Raw genomic sequence first — 20021 nt, 5'->3', positions numbered from 1 at the left:
CGGGGGCTGCGAACAAAGGGCCCCCGGCGACGTAGGGGGCACCGCGGTGCTCGGACCCCGGCCCCGGCCCGGCCCCAGCCCGACCCCCTCCCTGGGCGCGGCGGCCCCGCGGAGCCGAAAAATGTGGGGCGCCCTGCTCGGCCCGCTGCTGTGGCTCCCGCTTCTGCTGCTGTCGCCACGGGACGGAGTGTGCGCTGCGCCCCAGGCCCCGTGAGTTGCCTTGGCGACTGAGGAGGCTAGCAGTCTACTCGGGGAGGGGGTCCCGGGGCCTGACTCAGGTGCAGCGACCTGACCAAGGCTACACAGCCTCCACACGGGGCGGGACCTTGTCCCCTGACTCCCTGGAGTCGGACTGGGAAGGGGTCCCCCCTGAGCCTTCTGGGGTGGCCACATCGAAGTACAGGGGGTCCCCAGGGCTAAGGCTGCGAGGCCAGCGCCTCCTTCCCAGCTTGCCCCTTTGGTGTGACGGGGGCTGTCGTCTTGGGTGGCGATTTCAAGTTGCCCATGGCATGAAGGTAAGAGGTGCGTGTCTTGGCTGGGAAATAGGAGAAACCTACCGTTCCGTTTTCCATGGGAGGGCGTGGTGGGGAGGAAGTGTTTGTTTTGCTTCCACATTTTTCTTGAAGTTTGCTAGAGCTTCTGGTGAGTGGACACAGTGAGAAGGTGAATTAACTAGCTGCTAAGGAGAATTCCCCATGAGCTGGCTTCCTCGGGAATATTTCCAGACCCGCCAAGCTGGGGGTGAGCCCTGCAAGGCTGTGGGTCCAGGGGGCTGCCTGGAGCTGCCCAAGTTCAGCCGTTGAGTCCAGCATCCAGCCTTTATGAGGCGGCTTGTTCCATCAGTGCCAGTAGTGGGGCTAGGTGCCCAGTGTCGCATCCAGACACCGCTCCTGGGGGATCACAGTTTGAGAAGTAAGACACCGTACTGGGCCGGTGCCCCTGGACCTTGTGAAACTGGAATCCAGCAAATTTTTGTCCTGCTCTTTCAAAGCAGCATCCCTTAACATAGAGGTTTTCAGCGGGGGGCAGGGGGTGGTTTTTGTTTCCCTGGCGGTCGTTTAGCAATTCTTGGGGCATTTTTGGTCTGCGTCTAGGGGACCCAATGCTTCTAGAATCTACTGAGCAGAGGCCAGGGATGCTGCTCAACATTTTGCCCCACCCAGGTCCTCCGCCACCACACAGCTTGACCTGGCCCTAAATTAGAGACCCCGCCTTCTAAGGGCCAAGTTCAGAGTCTCCGAGTTGCAGTTTCACACGGTTCTCGGGAGTGTTGGCCTCTGACTAAAGTCATCCTGGGATCTTACCTTCCGTCGAGGGAAATGTCTTCTCCATGGTGCAGACATGTACTAGGAAGTGAGCTTGCAGGATTACTGACCCAGGGTTCTAGATTAGCTGGCCTCTAAGCCAGAGCTGTGGGATCCCGTTTGGGGAATAGCCCTGGGTACCGGCTTCTGTGACCCAGGTGGTTTTTGCATGAGGAGTCCCTGAGCCCAGAGAGCAGCGTGGATTCGCAGCTTCGAGTAAGACCAGTACTATCTACTCTTTATCATGTGCCGCCTTTCCCAGACCGGGATCTTCTGAGACCACAGGATGCGAAGCCAGTGTCAGTCCCCCATGCCACGGGCATGCCACAGGGCAGCAGCGGTTGGCTGGCAAGCACCCCAACAGTTGCAACTGCTCTTGAACCTCAGGGAGAGTTCATGTGGTTTTGTCGGGTTCTCTGGGGCCTCCGGGTGAAAAACCGACCTCAGCTTTGGATAAAGGCTTTGAGAGGTGACTGAGGAAAATGACCATCGGGAGTGTATATTCCCCAGATGCTTTTCCATACTCTGCCTGGGCTATGTGGGTGATCCCAGGGGTCAGCTGGGGGCTAGATGGAGACAGTATTCCTTTTTTTCCCCCTTAAGTTAACGTATTTATTTTGAGAGAGAGAGAGAAGGAGAGAAAGAGAGAGAGAGTCCGAAGCAGGGTCCTCATTATCAGCCGGGAGCCCAACGCAGGGCTTGAACTCACGAACCACGAGATCATGACCCGAGCCAAAGTTGGATGCGTAACCGACTGAGCCACCCCAGGCACCCCAAGAGTATTCCTAAAGACTGAGCCCCCTGCTGCCGCAGCTCAGGACACACAGGAAGCCCGAGTCATTGCACGTCCAAGTCAGTGTTGGAATTCGAGAATACACAGCATGTACCTAGCATGAGTCACAGACCCGGGATCGCCACTGAGGGGGCGGACACTGCCCAGGGGAACTCGGAGAGCTGACAGCACCCGCTGGTTGGTGCCCGAGCCAGCCACCACATCACGTACAGAGCAAGAGTCCTGTGCTTGAGGCAGTAGAGAGAGGACACTGAAGACCCAGGGTCAGTATACGTTCTGGTCAGTGCCAGGTCTGGACAGGACCCCGCGAGACCCAGGTCACTGCGTGCCCCACCTGATGCAGTCACACGCCCATGATGAACGCATGCTCTGTGCATGGCTGAAGCCAGACACTGCACATAGGAACACAGTCGTTGCAGGTGGTTGTTGGAACGGGGGTCAGACGGACCATCGGGTCCCGGGGTCGGTACCGGCTCCAGTCATTGCTGGATCTGGGCTGTGTAGGAACCAAACTGGGGTCTTTGCACATTCTCATCAGTGCTCCGGTGACATGGTACGTGGTTTGTATACGCTCTGCCCCGAGGTCCTCGGCTCCAGGCAGTCCTGGAGTGGGACAGTGCACATAGGAACCCAGGATGCGTGAACTCCAGCCACTGTCCGAGCTGGACGGGGCGCAGTGGGTCCTATGGTGGGGGCTGTGGCCAGACCGTACTCAACAGGAACCCGTTGTGTCTTTTTTTAATGTTTTTTATTTATATTTTGAGAGAGAGAGGGACAGTGGGAGCAGGAGAGGGTCAAAGAGAGTGGGAGATACAGAATCTGAAAACAGGCTCCAGGCTCTGAGCTAGCGGTCAGCACAGAGCCCAACACGGGGCTCGAACCCACAAACCGTAAGATAAGGACCTGAAGTCGGACGCTTAACTGACTGGGCCACCCAAGCGTCCCCTCGTTGCATCTTTTGAAATACTCCATTTTTCATGAAGTTTTAATGAAGTCCAGTTTATCAGCGTTTTTTTCCCCACGGATTGAGCTTTTAGTATCTTATTCACAGAACCTCTGCCTAACCCAAGTGTACCGAAGCCTTTCTCCTCTGTTTTCTTCCTGTGCTTTAAGAGTTTTACCTTTAGATCTCTGACCCAGTGTGAGTTCACCTGCGCTGCGGGTGTGATGTTCGGTGAGGGTCTAAGTTCGTGTCTTTGTGTGTGAAGGTGGGGCTGTCCCAGACAGGATTTTGAGGAACGAAAATCTCCTAATCTCGTTGCCCAGCTCGTGTTTTTTTGTTTTTTGTTTTTTTTTTTGTTTTGTTTTGCCTGTTTCTTTCTGGAACCGGTCGTTCTGCACCGCTGGGTTTCCGCTCCCTTCGCTATCTAGGCTCTTGGCGCTTATGGTTGCATCGTGAGCGGTTTTCATGGTTACACGGGCATGAGCCTTTGTGATCATCCATGGAAGGTTGTAGAATAGCGGAGGCAGGAGCCCAGGTGAGGAGGACCTGCCCCTGAGGTCAGGTGCCCTGAGTGCATCCCCAGGCTCTCCCCTTCTGACTGTGTGATCTGTTGCATGTTCAGTCTCCTTCCGGAGTGACCCATTTCCCATCTGCAAAGTGAGATAATGCTATTTATTTTCCAGGAGTGTCTTCACGGTAAGTGAAGCTGAGGATTTTTAGAAAAACAGGGACGTTTTGGTTCTACTGTTCACAGAGCTTTTCCTGTTTCGGGCCATTTAGTTGATTTTTGGGGTTTTGTTCTTAAATGCTGCAGGAAGCTCCTTACTTCTTGCCACGGGGCTCTGGAGTCTGGCTGCCTGGGTCCGAAGCCTGTTCTTTTACTGGGTTGGGCACATCACTTGGCTTTCTCCAGGGCTTAATTTCTGACTCTGTAAATGGGTGGTTTTACCAATCCTCCCAGGGCGGCTGTGAGGATGAAGTGGGGTCCTGTCAGTTACTCTGATTCCCCTGTTCAAAGGTACTGGGGCAGAATGAGCTGACTAAAAAGGCCCGAGGCCAGAATGCAGACTCCGAAGGAGGGGTGTGGTGCTGGCTAGATACCCAGAGGCCAGATTCTTAACTAATGGGCTGACTAAGCCAGCCCCTGGGCTCAAGGAGCTCACAGGTTGGTGGGGGACACAGATACCATAAAATGACAGTGTCATCGTGGTGTGGGCAGGCATAGGTGGGAGACCACCCAGGGAGCACCGTGATGCAGCCAGAGTGGCAGGGAGGCCGGAAGTGGGTCAGTTTCACTCAGGTTCTCCTCTCCTACAGGGGCTATTTGATTGCTGCGCCCTCTGTCTTCCGCTCGGGAGTGGAGGAAGTCATCAGTGTGACCATCTTTAACTCCCCAAGGGATGTCATGGTCCAGGCTCAGCTGGTGGCCCAGGGCGAGGTGGTGGCGCGGAGCCAGGGAGCCATCCTGGGTAGGTCCCCCGGGTGCCCGGCCAGGGCTCCGGCCGTCTGGACACTGCTTTGCTTCTCTCCCAGCCCACCTCCTTTGGGGGAGGGGGGCGGTGCCTTTTCCCCATTCTTCAGATGGAGAGAGTAAGACCCAGGAGGGGCAGCCACCTGCCCTGTCTGGGAAATCAGAGAGCGTGTTCTTCGGCATTCCGCCTTCTGTGGGTGCAGATCCGGATGGAGCCGGGCATCCTTCAGTGCCAGCTTTGGCTAGAGCTGGGGTGTGGACCCAGAGGGAACCTCACGACCATTTCAGACCTTTTGTTGAGCTTCTAGCACCCCTGCGGCGCACTGAGTTGAGCTCAGGCCCGCAGCCAGCCTCTCCCCTGCCGTCCTTGGTAAACTGCAGATAACAACAGTGCTGGCCTGCCGGACAGAGCTGGGGAGAGCAGGGAGCTGTCCCTCGGGGCAGGCAACTCATTCTTCATGCAGAGTGTGATTTGGCCCCAGGAGATACCGAGAGACGAAGTCCGGGCTCTCAGGCCAGCAAGGCAGTACCTGTCCCCCAGGGAGACGAGGGAGAGGCTGACCTGGAGTGGAAACCGGGAGAGGGCTTGGGCCGGTGGGAGCGCTGCAGTCCTGACCCTGTTGGTCGGTACCCAAACCCAGATCAGGCTGGCTGCAACACAGAGTGTTTATGGGCTAGTTATGGACTAGAAAAGTCCCTTGGCATCACTGGCTGTCTCCCAGCCCCACATCTGGATGGGTCTGCGTCTCCCCAAAGCTGAGAGAGGGACAGGGGCACAAGACCTCTTCGAAATGTCCCATCATTGCCTCTGATTGGCCTACCTTGGGTCATGTGCTCAATCCTGACCCAACCCCTCTGACTGGGAGCCAATGCTGATTGGCCCATTTTGGGTCATGTGCACAACTCTGAACCAATCACTGTGACCATGGGAAGACCTATGTAGATTTTCGCAGAGCCCCAAGAGAGATGGGCAGAGCTCCACCAAGCCTCGTGAATCAGGAGCTAGGGAGGTGGCTCCCCCAAGGAAATCGGGGTTCTGCTGCCGGAAAATGGGAAATGAACACTGGGAGGCAAACACGGTAGATGCTAAATCAAGTCTCAGAGGCTAGAAAGCCTGGAGAAGGGTCAGAATGGTAAATGATTCTGTTTGGGTAAAGAGAGAGGTGATGGGAAAACAGATGTACTGGAGTGAGGTCCCCTGGGGACCTCAGTCTCCTCTTCTTTCTCTCCACCCTTCTCCTTGTTCCACACCCCCAGAGTTTTCCCTTTGCTCCCCTCAAGCTTACCTTGGGTGGGGGCCAGGGGTGAAGAGAATTTAATATGCAGGCTGGCCAACTTTCCCCTGAATAACTCAGGCCTTGTCCCTTCCCTGTGGCCTTCAGCGTTCGCCAGCTAGGAGGAAACCTCTCATTTTTCCCAATCCCAGCCCGGGCCAGACTAGCATGACCCAGAGTGTGTGTTTGTCTACAGAAAGTCCCTCTGGGTAGAGAAGGCTCCTAGGTGGAAGGCTGCAGCTCAGGGAGGCAGGAAAACACAGCTCCCAATTTAACTGTTGTCATCTCATTTTTATTTTTGTAGATAAAGGAACAATCAAGCTCAAGGTAAGCTATGCATTTTTAAAATCATAAATCATACCTTGGGGAAATAGTTGATTTGAAATGGAGCGAGAGAAATTGCATGTGTGGTGAGAAAAATGAAGAAAAAACTGAGAAAGTGAAAAAAACTCACCTGTAACCCCATCCCCCATACTTTCCCCTTTTGTGTTTCCCAGTTGGTTAAGTGTCTGACTCTTTTTTAATGTTTATTCTTGAGAGAGACCGAAAGAGAGAGAGGGAGAGTGTATGCATGCATGCAAGGTGGGGAGGGGCAGAGAGAGGCAGAGACAGAGGATTTGAACCGGCCTCTGCACTGACAGCAGTGAGCTCAATGCGGGGCTCAAACTCGTGAACGGAGAGATCATGACCTGAGCCAAAGTTGGATGTTCAATCAATTGAGCCAGCAGGCACCTCAAGTATCTAACTCTTGATTTTCTCTGTCTCCCTCTTCCTGTCTCCCTCTCTCTCTGCCCCTCCCCTGCTCACGCTCTCTCTCTCTCTCTCTCTTTCTCAAAATAAATAAGCTTAAAACAAAAAGACATTTCTTTCATAGTTGCAATTAAAGGGTAGACACCGGAGCATTTCCTGCTCTTTTCTCCTAACACACTGCATAAACATACTTCCATGTGTTCAGATGTCTGTAATTGTAATTTGCCTTCTATTGTAAACAGCGTCCTGCTGCTTCTCTCTTATGTACTAATTTACTAACCCTCTCCACCTTGTACATGGTTCGACTTTTTAAAAGGTTGTTTTCAGGGTTTTGGTAATGTAATCCGAAAGTTGTGAGCATCTTTGCATACAAAGAGATATTAGCATTCTAAATTTTTTAAATGTTTATTTATTTTTGAGAGACCGAGAGAGACAGAGCGTGAGCGGGGGAGGGTCAGAGAGAGAGGGAGACAGAATCCGAAGCAGGCTCCAGGCTCTGAGCTGTCAGCACAGAGCCCAATGTGGGACTCGAACCCGCAAACCATGGATCATGACCTGAGCTGAAGTCGGACACTCAATCGCCTGAGCCACCCAGGCGGCTCCCGACGTGGATTTTTAAACTGGAGTCCTTGGATGTCAAGGGGTTCGCCAGCCCTGAAATTGTAGGTGTTTTCTGGGTCAGCTCAAAGGAGTCCCTGAATGAATGGGCACTGTTGAGAATCGTTTGGAATTGTAGCGTGATCAGATCCCACGGTGATCGGAACAGTCCAAAGTGCGATGTGTCCCTAGTGCCTGCGTGCTGGTGACAGAGGTCTTCCTGCCTTAATGACAATGGTCGAACCTTGGGATCCTTAACTCTTAGACTAGCTCCTGATGAGTGATTCTCAGCTTGTGTCGGGGAGAGGTTCTGGCCCCATAGGGAACAGTGGCAGTGACTGGAGACACTTCTGGTGGTCATGGCGGGGGGTGGGGGTGGGGGTGAGGATCCGGTTGGCATTCAGCGGGCCCGGGAGGCCAGGGATGCCCCTCAACTGCCTGGAATGACATGGCCCCCGCCGCCATGAATGGCCCAGTGCTCGGTGTCAGCAGCGCCGAGGCTGAGAACGCCCTGTGGTTCGCAAAGCCCTGTCTCTGCCTGCAGGTGCCCACGGGCCTCCGGGGCCAGGCCCTCCTGCAGGTGTGGGGCCGCGGCCGGCGGGCGGAGGAGGGTCCCCTCTTCCACAACCAGACCTCCGTGACTGTGGACGGCCGGGGCGTCTCCGTGTTCATCCAGACCGACAAGCCGGTGTACAAGCCCCGGCACCGAGGTGGGCGGCTCGTGCCCGCTGGGGGAGGGCTCCCCGCGGCCTGAGCGGCCACACGACTGCCTCCTTTTCTTCCAGTGCTCGTAAGCATCTTCACTGTCACCCCAAACCTGAGGCCCATCAGCAGGAAGGTGAGATCAGCTTCTAAAACCATGGCCTGGATAAAGTTAAAACAACAACAACAACAAACGACAAAAACCACAAATAAAACTGCATGCCTGGAACAACCCCCCCCTCCCGCCCCGGCACCCCCTGGCCACGGGCGCCGCCAGCAACTGGCCTTTCTCCCCGATTCCTTCCAGTTTCTACCTCCGTTCTGATGTTTTCCTGCAGCTCTGAGTCCCCTTGGGAGCTGTGGGGAGGGGGAGGTCTGGGGGACACGGGGAGGCCAGAGCACTGGTGGGCGTTGGGCAGTGTGCTCAGAGGGTAGGGGGTTTGCAGGGGGGTTGCTCACTGTCTGTCTGTGTTGCAGCTGGAAGCCTACGTTCTGGTGAGTGTAGCTCTGACTTGGGGCCAGCCTGGTGGTCTGTCTCCCCCGACTGTCTGCTGCCGAGGTAGATCCTTCCTGTCCCAGCGCCTCACAAGCCTGGGCCGGATCCGGGGCCCCGGATCTGCCCTGGAGCAAGCCAAGCGTGTGTCTGTCTCTGTAGATTTGCATAGAGCTCCCTAGACAAGGAGCAGATCTGGGCCTTTTTTGTCCCTGTGTCTGTTCGTAAGTCGCCTCTGTGCCCCGAGGGTTCATTTGCTCCCGTGTAAATGGCTAACCTGGGGGCCCATCCTCCTTGCTTGTCCTGCCCCAGAGAGCAGGCTCAGGAGGTGCTCACGGGTGCTGGACGGAAGCCGGGTGCATTGAGTTGACTCTGCGTGTTTGTCCTCCGCAGGACCCCAGGGGCTCAAGGATGATGGAGTGGAGACACCTGGAGCTGGTCTGCTGCGGTGAGCCCCTTCCCACCCCTCCCCTTCTTCCTTCTGCGGCTTGGGGTGGGGGGCTGCACCTTTGCGTGGCAGGTGCAACAAATCTTCCAGGAAAATAGAATGTGCCCCGTCTGGAACCCCGTAACCCCTTTTCCTGCAGCATGGCCCCTCCACCCACGTTTCTCTGGTCCCAGCATGCAGCTGGGGCTCCTGCACATAACTTTAGACCTTTCAGGAATATCAGGGTCTTGTTTATCTGGGCCGCCTCCCCCCTCCCCTTCCCAGAGCAGGTTTTCTACGTCATCATCCCCTCGGGGGCTCCTGGACCCCGACTGGCTCTATGAGCCGGATGGAAGCGTACAGGGCCTCTAGAAGGCAAGTGGGTTGTGGTGGTTTGTGCAGCATCACACGTCCGGGTCCTCTGGTCTGGCTTGACCCCTCTGCCTGATTCTGAGATGCTTGGGGAGGGCTGAGGGGCAGGGACAGGGCTTCCTTGAATTCTGAGCCTGGGGCTGTGTGGGTGGCGGGAGAGCCAAGGGCAGGGCTCTCAGGGTCTCTTGGGGACCCATCCCAGCTTCTTGCCTGGCACTCAGCCTCCTTTCCTCCTCTCCATGCTCCCCATCTGCCCCCTTCGCTTCCTGCCCTCTCCCTCACTCTCTCTTTTCTTATCTGCGGGGCACTGAAGTTGATGCTGACAAAGGGTGAACTCTCAGGCCAGCGGGGGGGAAATTGACATTAACAAACGTAACATCCGCCATGATGAGTGCTAGGAAGGAAAACTACAAATTGAGGGAGAGCAGAACAGGGTTCTTGCCCAGCCTGGGGCAGCAGACACAATCCTGGAAGGCTGCCGGGAGGAAAAGCCTTTCCAGCAACAAAGTGAAGAAGGAGCAGGAGTTGGTCAGGCAAAGTCAGGGGTCAGGGGACATGTTCCAGAGGCTCAGCATGCGGAGGCCAGTGGGTGTCAGGGAGAGTGAGGCTGGGCACAGGAGGGAGGCCCCAGGAGTCAGGAGTGCTGACAACACAAACAACAGTGAGATCAGGGGGCCCCTTGGATTTCGGGGAGGTGTGTGGACTTGATCTGAAGAACACACAGGAAGAGAATGGCTAGCCTCCTATTTTAAAAAACCTTTTGCAGGGTGTCTGGGTGGTTCAGTCGGTTAAGCATCGACTTCGACTTAGGTCATGATCTCATGGTTCGTGAGTTCGAGCCCCGCATCAGGCTCTGTGCTGACAGCTCAGAGCCTGGAGCCTGTTTCAGATTCTATGTCTACCTCGCTCTCTGACCCTCCCCCACTGGAGCGCACACCTGTGTGCTCTCTCTCTCTCTCGAAAATAAACATTAAAAAAAATTTTTTTAAACTCCTTGCGATATATATAGACCAGGGGTCCTCAACTGGTGTGATTTTGCTCCTGGCTGAGGCCCCATATAGAAAAAATAGAATATAGACGTATACTCTAAATGTTCCCTGACCATGAAAGGCTCAGGATATGTGAGGAAAGAGATCTTTTGCCGCGACATTTTCTAATTCCAAAGTGACGGAGAAAAGCGGTGGGCACTGTCGGAGTCTCTGGGTTTTCTCCGGAGCCCCCGTGAGCTGCTGGCACAGGGTCACCATTGGGGACAGGCAGAGCAAGTCACGGTCAGGAGTGAGGGATTCCCCCACGGTGGGCTCCTGGAAAATCCCACCTGCCCCTCCCCTCCCAGCGTCCGCTCCAGCCGGGGCTCCGTGGAGCCGACCCAAAGCAGAAGCTGTCTGTCCTCTGGCTTCCGAGGCTGCTGGCATTTCTGGGGGCCCTTCTGCAAGGAGAGCTGTGCTCTGTCTTGAAGCCTGTTCAGAATGGGCAGCAGTTACCACGTGGTGGGCAGGGGGTGGGTTCCACCCCCAGGGAATGTTGGCTTTAAGGGGGGAATACTTGGGGGTTTGCCGGGATGTGGGGGGGAGGAGCTACTGTCATCGAGTGGGTGGAGCCCAGGGATCCGCTCCATGTCCGAGAATTAGGATCCAGCCCCAAATGTCAGCAGTGCCGAGGTTGGGAATTGGCTCAAGTGGGGAGCAAAGTGGTTGTGCGTGGTGGCCTGTATCCCCTGCCTGTCTGTCACCTCCCTATCCGCATGGTGCCTTGGCCACGGGGCGCCCCCAGGAAGCCAAGGGCGGCCTCCCTCCGCCTCACTCACCTTCAGTCTGTGGGGGAGCTTGGTGGCCACAGACCCCCCCGCCAGTCTGGGCTTGGTCTCTGGTTTCCCTGAGGTTTGGCTCTGGGCAGGGCAGGGGTGCGGGTCCCCGGGGTGCCTCTGCTCCGCCCTCCCTGCGCCCAGCTGGCGCCCCGCACATGCGCTTGTCCCAGGATGACGGGGTGGGGTCTCTCTTCACACAGGCGTCACCAACGTGACGTTCCCCCTGTCCGACCAGCCGGTGCTGGGAGAATGGTTCATCTTTGTCGAAATGCAAGGCCACGTGTACAACAAGTCCTTCGAAGTGCAGAAGTATGGTAAGCCGGAGAACCTTAGGATCTTGGGACTTTACACCTGGGAGAAACCACAGACGTCGATGACGGGGGAGGGTGGCAGGAGCCCCCTTCACTGGGGGCTCAGTGCAGAGAGCTGGGCATTTTGTCGTTTCCTTTTTAAAAGAATTGTCATGAAATATACGTACCAAATCTGCCATCTTAACTCCTTGTGAGTGTATAGCTCTGTTGCATTACGGACATTCATGTTGGACAGCCTTAGACACCACCCATTTCCAGATCTTTTTCATTATTCCAGACTGAAACTCGGTCCCCATTAAACACTGATCCCCTGTCCCCCCCATCCCCCAGCTTCCATCACCCTCCATCCTACTCATAGTTTCTCTGATTCTCACTCGTCTAGGTGCTTCATGTAAGTGGGATCATATGGTATTTGTCTTTTGTCTGCCTTATTTCATTCAGAATAACATTCTCTAGAATCATCCATACTGTAGCAGAATTTTCTTCCTTTTTTAAAATTGAAATTAAAATTTTTTATTTTGATAGAGAGAGAGAGAAAGAACACATACACACGGGGAAGAAGGGAAGAGGGAGAGAGAGAATCTTAAGCAGGCTCCACCTCAGTGGGGAGCCTGATGCAAGGCTCGATCCCTTAACCCTGGGGTCATGACCCTAGTTGAAGAGTAGGATGGATGCCCAACCAACTGAACCACCCAGGCACCTCAAACTTCCTTTATTTAAAAATTCATTTCTTTTGGCTCTTTCGTGGTGTTCCCGACCCTGTGCACAGATGGGGAAACTGAGCCTTTGAGAGCCATTAAGGAAATTGCTCAAGTTAACAAGAGCTGGGGAATGAACATGGACCAGAGCCACTCACTCTGCTTCTGGGCTAAAACTCTCCCCTACCTGGTCAAGGATTTCTCCTTTCGAGAGGAAGGCCCTAGAAGGAGAGGCCATAGAGGGCAGGGCAGTTGGCAGCAAGCGACCAAAGCCCAGTGTCAACTCAGAGGGAGAGGAATTTCTCGCCTGTGTGACAAGCTCAAAGGGCCAGGGTCTTCATGCTTCCTCCGTGCTCCTCCTGGCCATCTGTCCCTGCTCCCCAAGTGGCACAGGGTGACCAGATGGCTGGACGCTCCCAGGGCTGAGTCAGAAAGGAAGGAGATCCCTCCGCCCCCCGGCTGCAAGCACTCTCGGGCCACCCTGAGTTGGTCTAGGACCTGGCCACTTGTGCCTTTCTGGGCTGGGATGCATTCAGAGCATGTCGCCTAAAAGTGATGATATGGAGACCTCCTGAGAAAAAAGGGGTGTGGGTCCCTGAAAATAGGAAATAGAGGTGGGTCAGCAAGATCCCCACAATGCTGCCCGTGCTCAGTGAAGGGTGGCATGGATTCCTGTGGTGGTGGCCACTCAGTGGCCAGGGCTGCAGCTTCGCTGTTACCCCTCCAACACCTCCAGTCCTTTCTGGGGCCACCCCAGCTGTGGAAGCCGCCCCTCCTCCCCTCTGCTCTCTCCTTCCAGTGTTGCCGAAGTTTGAGCTCCTTATTGACCCGCCCCAATATATCTGGGACCTGGACACGTGCGAGAAGGGCACCGTGAGGGCCAGGTGAGGAAGAGGTGGTCCCCATGGGTAAGCCCCTCCCCCCGAGGACACGCCCCCACGGCATGCCCCTTCCTGGAGACACACCTCTACAACCTGCTCCTCCCCAGACACGCCCCCACGGCCATTCGCTTCCCTGGACACGCCCCCACCACATGCCCCTCCCCCCCACATCCCCACAGGCATCCCCCTCCTCCCTCAGACATCCATCCCCTCCTCCTGGGGGAGGTCCCCCAGGAACCCCTTCCAGGGACCCCCTCTTCCTTGCGGACAGCACCCACAGCGAGTGGGCTGACCCGCAAGGGATTTCTTGAAGGGGTTCCCTGAGGACCAGGTTGATGACCATGTTCAAAGTGGGCGTTGACCAGAGGGTATGGAGAGATGCTGTCCCTTTCTGGGCCCCCCCAGGGAGAGTCCAGCCAGCCTGTGTTCCCGCTGAGCTCTGCCACCTGCCAGAGATTGTGGCTGAGGCAGTCCTCCTGCCTTCCTCGCCTCCAGCTGTGTGTGCGCATGCGCGTGTGTAAAGTAATCTATACCCCAAACGTGGCTCTCGAACTCACCACCCTGAGATCAAGAGCCACACGCTCCACTGACCAAACCTGCCAAGTTCCCCATCTGTGTGTATTAAAATCCAAGGGTGCTGTCAACTATACTTACATACAATTAAAAAAAAAAATCCAGGGATGCGTTGGAGACACACGCATTTTTTTAATAGTCTAGAAAATACTATGAAAATGCCTGGTGTTATTTTTCTTTTGTTCACTGTGATCTGCTGTCTTGCTCCTGTGCCCCTGTAAACAGGTGTCCTGTCTGCACAGGACATGACAAAGATACGTTTAAGTTTTACCAACATCTCTGAGAGGATAGCTTTATTCCCATTCTCTGGGTGAGGATGCCGAGACTCGGAGCTGCACTCAGCAGGGCTTGGAGGCCCAGGCTCCTCTGTACCGTCCTGCCCCAACAAGTTGGCCAGGCCCTGTGGTTGTCTCACATACCCTCCTGCTCTCGGGTTCAGAGTTCCTCTCTGACCCTTGGTCTCTTTTTCTGTCAAACATTTGTCTTGGTACAGAGGCCTGTAGGCCCCTTGACATCATCTCTCCTGACTCCGAGCTGTGGAAAGGGCTGTAAGAGAATGTAGGAGGATCCGCCACAACAGGGTTGGGCGGGATGGGGGTGAGGGGGTATTGGTCTTCCTGAGACTGACCCTCCTCCACCGTTCTGTGCGAAATGAGCTCCCTTTGTCCTTTTGTTCTATCCAGGTATACCTTTGGGAAACCTGTCTCGGGCACCTTGACGATCAACATGACTGTAAATGGCGTGGGTTACTACAGCCAGGAGGTGGGGCGCCCCGTCCTCAGGACCACGAAGGTAAGGAGCAGGGGCCCCGGTGCTGCAGGGCCTGCCCTTGGCTTCACCTCCGTGAGTGTTTATTTTATTTTACCTTTTTTTTAAGTTTATTTATTTTTTGAGAGAGAGAGAGAGGGGGCACTAGTGGGGAAGGGGCAGAGATAGAGAGAGAGAAGGACAGAGAATCCCAAGCAGGCTCTGCACCACCAGTGGAGAGCCCAACGCGGGGCTCGAACTCATGAACCATGAGATCATGACCTGAGCAGGAGTCAGACACTTAATCGACTGAGCCACCCAGGCGCCCCTAATTTTCTAAAACGGTTTATACAGTGGGGATTTTCCCAATGATAAAATCCCTGCAGGCTGATGATAGAGACTTTAGAAAATATAAGAAAGAAGGAATGAAGGTGATTTGTTCTCTGACAGGCAGATGCAACCACTATTGGCGTGTTGATGTATTTCTTCCCAGGATATTATATACAAAGTGTCTTTAAGAAACCGTTTTAGTGGGGCACCTGGGTGGCTCAGGCAGTTGAGAGTCTTCAGCTCAGGTCAGGATCTTGTGGTTCGTGAGTTTGAGCCCCACGTCAGGCTCTGGGCTGACAGCTCAGAGCCTGGAGCCTGCTTCAGATTCTGTGTCTCCTTCTCTCTGCCCTTCCCCTGTGTCGCTGTGTCTCTCTCTCAAAAATAAAATAAAAATTAAAAAAATCATTTTATGGGGCACCTGGGTGGCTCAGGCAGTTGAGCATCTGACTCTCGATTTCAGCTCAGGTTGTGATTCCAGGGTCGTGAGACTGAGTCCCATGTTGGCCGCCACGCTGAGTGTGGAGCCTGCTTGGGATTCACTTTCTCTCCCTCTGCCCCTCTCCCCCACTAGCATGCATGCACTCACTCTTTCTCTCTTTCTAAAAAAATTATTTTATTTATTTATTTGTTTTTAATTTAAACATTTTAAATGTTTATTTATTATTTTGAGAGAAAGAGACAGAGCGAAAGCAGGGGAGGGGCAGAGAGAGAGGGAGACAAGGACTCTGAAGCAGGCTCAGGCTCTGAGCTGTCAACACAGAGCCCGACGTGGGGCTCAAACCCACAAACGATGAGATCGTGACCTGAGCCAAAACCAAGAGTCAGACGCTTAACCGACAGAGCCACCCAGGAGCTCCCAAAAGTAGTTTTATTGAGATATAATTCACATACCATAGGATTCAAATACTCATGGAGAATGCAGGATTTGGAGGTTTGGCGGTCCAGTTCTAGGATAATCTCCACATCCTCCCCACATCCCTCATGTCCTCTTGCGATGAATCTATTTCCGTCCCCAGCCCCTGGGCAACCGCAGATCTGCTTTCCGTCTCTGTGGATTTGCTCGTTTTGGACATTTCGCACACACGGAATCGCACACTACACGGTCTTTCGGGTCGGGCTTCTCTCGCTCAGCACGTTTTCGAGGTGCATCTACGGTGTGGTGTGTCTCTGGGCTTAATTCCTTTCTATGGCTGGGTAATATTCCATTGTGCACATGGACCACATTTTGTCCGTTTACAGGACGATGGACATTTGCATTGTTTTCCACCTTTTGGCTGTTATGGCTACTGCTGCTCTGAACGCTCATGTCCAGGACTTTGTGGGGCTGGACGTGTTCATTTCTCTTGGATGTGGTGTTCCTGGATCGTGTGGTGTGGAATTAAATAAAGAGGCCGCCTGAGTAAGAATGTGCAGAGGCCGTTGATTGGGAACCTGCTGTAACCAGGGACTCGGCCCCGTCACTTGTGTTTGGCAGGCTCCGAGCTTTGTTGTCAGACACGGGGAAGGCTTCACGGGTGCCCCGGTCGGAGGCTCTGGGTGTTTGGGGAAGCTGTCGGCATCTAACTAGAAGGGGAGCGTCCGGTGAGGTTGGTTAGGGCTGCATGTGTGGCTTTCCTAACGCCTTCTACGAAGTAGGGGCAGGGGCGCCCGGGGGGCTCAGCCGGTAAGTGTCTGACATCAGCTCAGGTCATGATCCCACAGTTCGTGAGTTTGACCCCACGTCCGGCTCTCTGCTGACAGCTCAGAGCCCAGAGCTGCTTCAGATTCTGTGTCTCCCTCTCTCTCTGCCCCTCCCCAGCTCCTGCTCTTTTTCTCTTAGAAATAAATAAACATTTTTTTTTAAGAATTAAAAGAAAAAAAAGAAGAAGGGGCAAAAAGCAGAGACGTTGTCAGTTCTTAATCAAGTCCTGGCCATGTGGGGCTGGTTGGTATGGGGGTTTGTCTTCTTAGTGGGTGCTGGACACAGGGGTCAGACTTGCTGCAAGGCTGGCTTGTGGATAACAGGTTGGCCATTTTTCTCTACAGTCTGGCCAACCCTTTATTCGTTTGTAGATTCAGTGGTGAGTATGTTTAGCCGTTTGAAACTCCCAGACCGTTTTCCAAAGTGGCTGTATGATTTCACATTCCCCTGCATGTAACATTTTATAACCTGGCATTTTTTTTCTCCCTCAGCTGAGTGTGTTTGGTTGTGAGTGTGCCACACTCTACGTGCACATACGTCCTTGAGGCCCTCCGCCTCTGGAGGGGCCCCCACCACTGAGCCCTGTCACCCCTGCAGGCTGCCCACTGGTGGTGGCCCGAGCCTTAATTCTCTGGTTTGCTGAGTAACGTACTCCGCCGTTGTGTCTGGGTGAACTTACTGGCCGGGGCCCTGGCTGGGGCCTGCGAGAGGGGTTGAGTGGGGGCTGTGCCCTGGGAGTGGGAGTAAGTTCTCCAGCATGGGGGTGACCGGCTGCAAATCCCTGTCCCTCTGTCTGCTGGCGGGTGACCGTCTTACCACAGGAGCCGCCTCCTCCTCTACCCAGGGGATCCAATGCCCCTCCTCCCCGGGTCATACTGCATATCCAGCAAGGGATCCAAGTGACACACAGCATAGGTTGGGTGTGTCACTGAGTGTCCCCCTGGCCCTCCAAGTGGCTGGAGAGTCCTGGACTTGAGGTGTGTGTTTGACAGTCCTGCCTTGAAACCGCTCCAACGCTGAGTGAGCACCTTCATTGTGTTTCCTGTCTCCAGATCCACGGCTCCCAGGACTTCGACATCTGCGTAAAGGACATGATCCCGGCCGATGTCCCTGAGCACTTCCGGGGCACCGTCAGCATCTGGGCCACGGTGGCCAGTGTGGACGGGAGCCAGCAGGTGGCCTTTGACGATTCCACTCCTGTCCAGAGGCAGCTGGTGGACGTCCGCTACTCCAAGGACACCAGGAAGCAGTTCAAGCCCGGCCTGTCCTACGTGGGGAAGGTGAGCGCTGGGCATGGCATCCAGCGGGGGCCGTCTGAGGGTGCAGGCTCCTCACCACCTCCCTCCCGGCTCCCCCTGAGACCCACCGAAAATCCTCTGCAGTGGGTGCCATGGGCCCACAAGGGTGACTCTGCGGAGGATGATGCATAACCTTTGCTCTCTGGGGACGAGGGCCTGCTTTGTCGAGTGTGGCAAGAGCTGGTCCTGGGCCCAGGGTGAGAGGCACCGGGCATTTTGCTCCACGGCTGCATGTTTATTTAACACAGATAGACATTCGTGTCTCTACAGCGTTATAGCAGGACGTTGTAAATCCATTCATTCAGTGTCTCTAAGGCAACGCCTTTCTTGTTTGGGTTGATTTTATTTCTGGATGAACTTACATCCAAGGGGATGCCCCAAAAAGCAGATCTCCTGTCCCTGAGACAGACTGATTTGGTCTCCTGGGGGAAAGTGGCGTTTTCTCTCTGTGTATGTGTGTGTGTGTCTGTGTTTTCTTTAACGTTTATTTATTCTTGAGAGACAGAGACAGCATGAGCAGGGGAGGGACAGAGGGAGAGAAAATTCAGCACAGAATCCAAGCAGGCTCCAGGCTCTGAGCTGTCAGCACAGAGCCTGATCCGGGGCTCGAACTCACAAACTGTGAGATCATGACCTGAGCCGAAGTCAGATGCTTAACCGATGGAGCCACCCCGGTGCCCCCCATCATGCCATTCTTATACACAGTCAAGTTTTAGGTGACCAGAAACCCAAGATCCTTATCCTAATTGCTGAACTGGGCATTTGTGACCTGGGGGGCCAAGGCTGGTGGAGCCCAGTGTCACCCCAGAGGGAAGCTAGCTGCACCCCTGACCTCAGCTCTGCCCCCCACCCACGTCCCTGGCCCCTCTTACCTTCTGTGGGTCACTTCTGGGGTCCCAGCGGTCTGTCCTTATGCCATGGCCTGCTACTTCTGCTCTGCTCTGAGACCTCCCTTCTGTCTGTGCCGGACTCCAGCCCCTCCGGCGGACACACAGCCACACAGCCCGGGCGCCCCCGGCTTTGAGGGTCCCTGCCTGGGGAGAAGCTGAAGCCCAACGCGCAGGGTCGGAATGTGCATGAAGAGGATGCTGGGCTGTCCGATCAATGAAAGGGAGCGTTTCATGGACTGCTGAGAAATTATCCACCATCTGCATGAAAGCACAGAGCTGTAAATGGGGATCGTGCTGGTGGAAGCCCCTGTCACTCTGTCACCAAACCCCTGCACAGTCTACAGCCCTCTGGGGCCCCCTGACCGCATTTCTTTCACACCATCCCTGTCTTCTGAAGCCTTCGTTCCAACTGCCTTTTCTATGTCTGAATGAGTCCTGAGCACCACACGGAGCTGTGGGTAGCATTGCCCGTTCAGTTCCTGCCCCAGCGTGGCACCAGGCCAGTGGCCAGTGGGTGGTGATTTGTACACGGAGACCAATGGGACCGAATTGAGAGTGCAGGAGCCCTTGGGTGGCTTGGTCGGTTAAGTGTCTGACTCCTGATTTCAGCTCAGGTCAGGATCCTAGGTGCATGGGATCGAGCCCCTCGTTGGATACGACACTGAGCGTGGAGCCTACTTAAGAATCCCTGTCTCAGGGCGCCTGGGTGGCTCCATCGGTTAAGTGTCCGACTTCGGCTCAGATCGTGATCTAATGGCTTGTGGGTTTGAGCCCCGCATTCGCTCTGTGCTGACAGCTCAGAGCCTTGAACCTGCTTCAGATTCTGTGTCTCCCTCTCTCTCTGCCCCTCCCCTGCGTGTGCTCTGTCTCTCTCTCTCTCAAGAATAAATAAACATTTAAAAAAATGATTGTCTATTTCCCTCTATGCTTCTCCACCACTTGTGCATGTGTGCACTCTCTATCTCTAAAATAGAATAGACTAGACTAGACTAGAATAGAATAGGGAATAGTGGGGCACCTGGGTGGCTCAGTTGGTTAAGCATCTGACTTCGGCTCAGGCCATGATCTCACGGTTTGTGGGTTTGAGCCCCGCATCGCATCGGACTCTGTGCTGACAGCTCGGAGCCTGGAGCTTTGGATTCTGTGTCTCCCTCTTTCTCCGCCCCTTCCCTGCTCATGTTCTCTCTCTCTCTCTGTCTCTCTCTCTGTCTCTCAAAAATAAATAAACATTAAAAAAATAAAAAAGAATAAAGAATAGAGCGTGCAGAAGTAAATCCACACATTGGAAAATACTGAGTCCCTGTGTGCTCTCCTAAGCGATGGTCTCGGATACCCTGTTTCCAGTTAGCCGCCTACAGCTTCCCCCCAGCAATAGCTCCGGGGGGGGCACACCTGAAGCCCTCCCTGCTTCTCACTACAAGGCGTTCCCACTTCACCTGCATCTGAGTCTCCGTCAAACACAAATGATGGTGGCCATTGACCCCCTTGCAACAGCAAGCTGTGAATAGGTAGCCTGTGCTCACTCTTTTCCAGGGGGTGTTCATTTAATTCCACTCCATGGGGCCCAGAGAGTCCATTCCACCATGTGGGACCAGGCTAACGACCAGCACGTGGTGACTTGTGACTTGTGACTTCTTTGCCAAGTCCAAGGTTATGAAGGTCCTCCCCCCCCCCCATCT

At 54.6% G+C, this 20021-nt stretch overlaps 1 protein-coding gene across 1 annotated transcript in view; it reads left to right on the top strand.

Annotated features, from left to right (window-relative positions):
• The first annotated feature begins 88 nt into the window (after window positions 1-88).
• Window positions 89-20021, top strand: part of CPAMD8 (C3 and PZP like alpha-2-macroglobulin domain containing 8) — a 79751-nt gene continuing 59818 nt past the window's right edge. The window contains exons 1-11 of the mRNA XM_029919000.1: window positions 89-210; window positions 4358-4509; window positions 6090-6112; window positions 7677-7842; window positions 7918-7970; window positions 8312-8329; window positions 8721-8775; window positions 11134-11247; window positions 12742-12826; window positions 14080-14188; window positions 17207-17434. Of these exons, the coding sequence (XP_029774860.1) occupies window positions 122-210; window positions 4358-4509; window positions 6090-6112; window positions 7677-7842; window positions 7918-7970; window positions 8312-8329; window positions 8721-8775; window positions 11134-11247; window positions 12742-12826; window positions 14080-14188; window positions 17207-17434 (1092 nt within the window). The 5' untranslated portion in view covers window positions 89-121. The remainder of the gene's footprint in view (window positions 211-4357; window positions 4510-6089; window positions 6113-7676; window positions 7843-7917; window positions 7971-8311; window positions 8330-8720; window positions 8776-11133; window positions 11248-12741; window positions 12827-14079; window positions 14189-17206; window positions 17435-20021) is intronic.

Source organism: Suricata suricatta, chromosome 12, assembly GCF_006229205.1.
Source record: "Suricata suricatta isolate VVHF042 chromosome 12, meerkat_22Aug2017_6uvM2_HiC, whole genome shotgun sequence".
Classification (NCBI taxonomy): Eukaryota; Metazoa; Chordata; class Mammalia; order Carnivora; family Herpestidae; genus Suricata; species Suricata suricatta.
The sequence above is the reverse complement of the archived record's forward strand: the minus strand, read 5'-3'. Positions and strand labels throughout refer to the sequence as shown.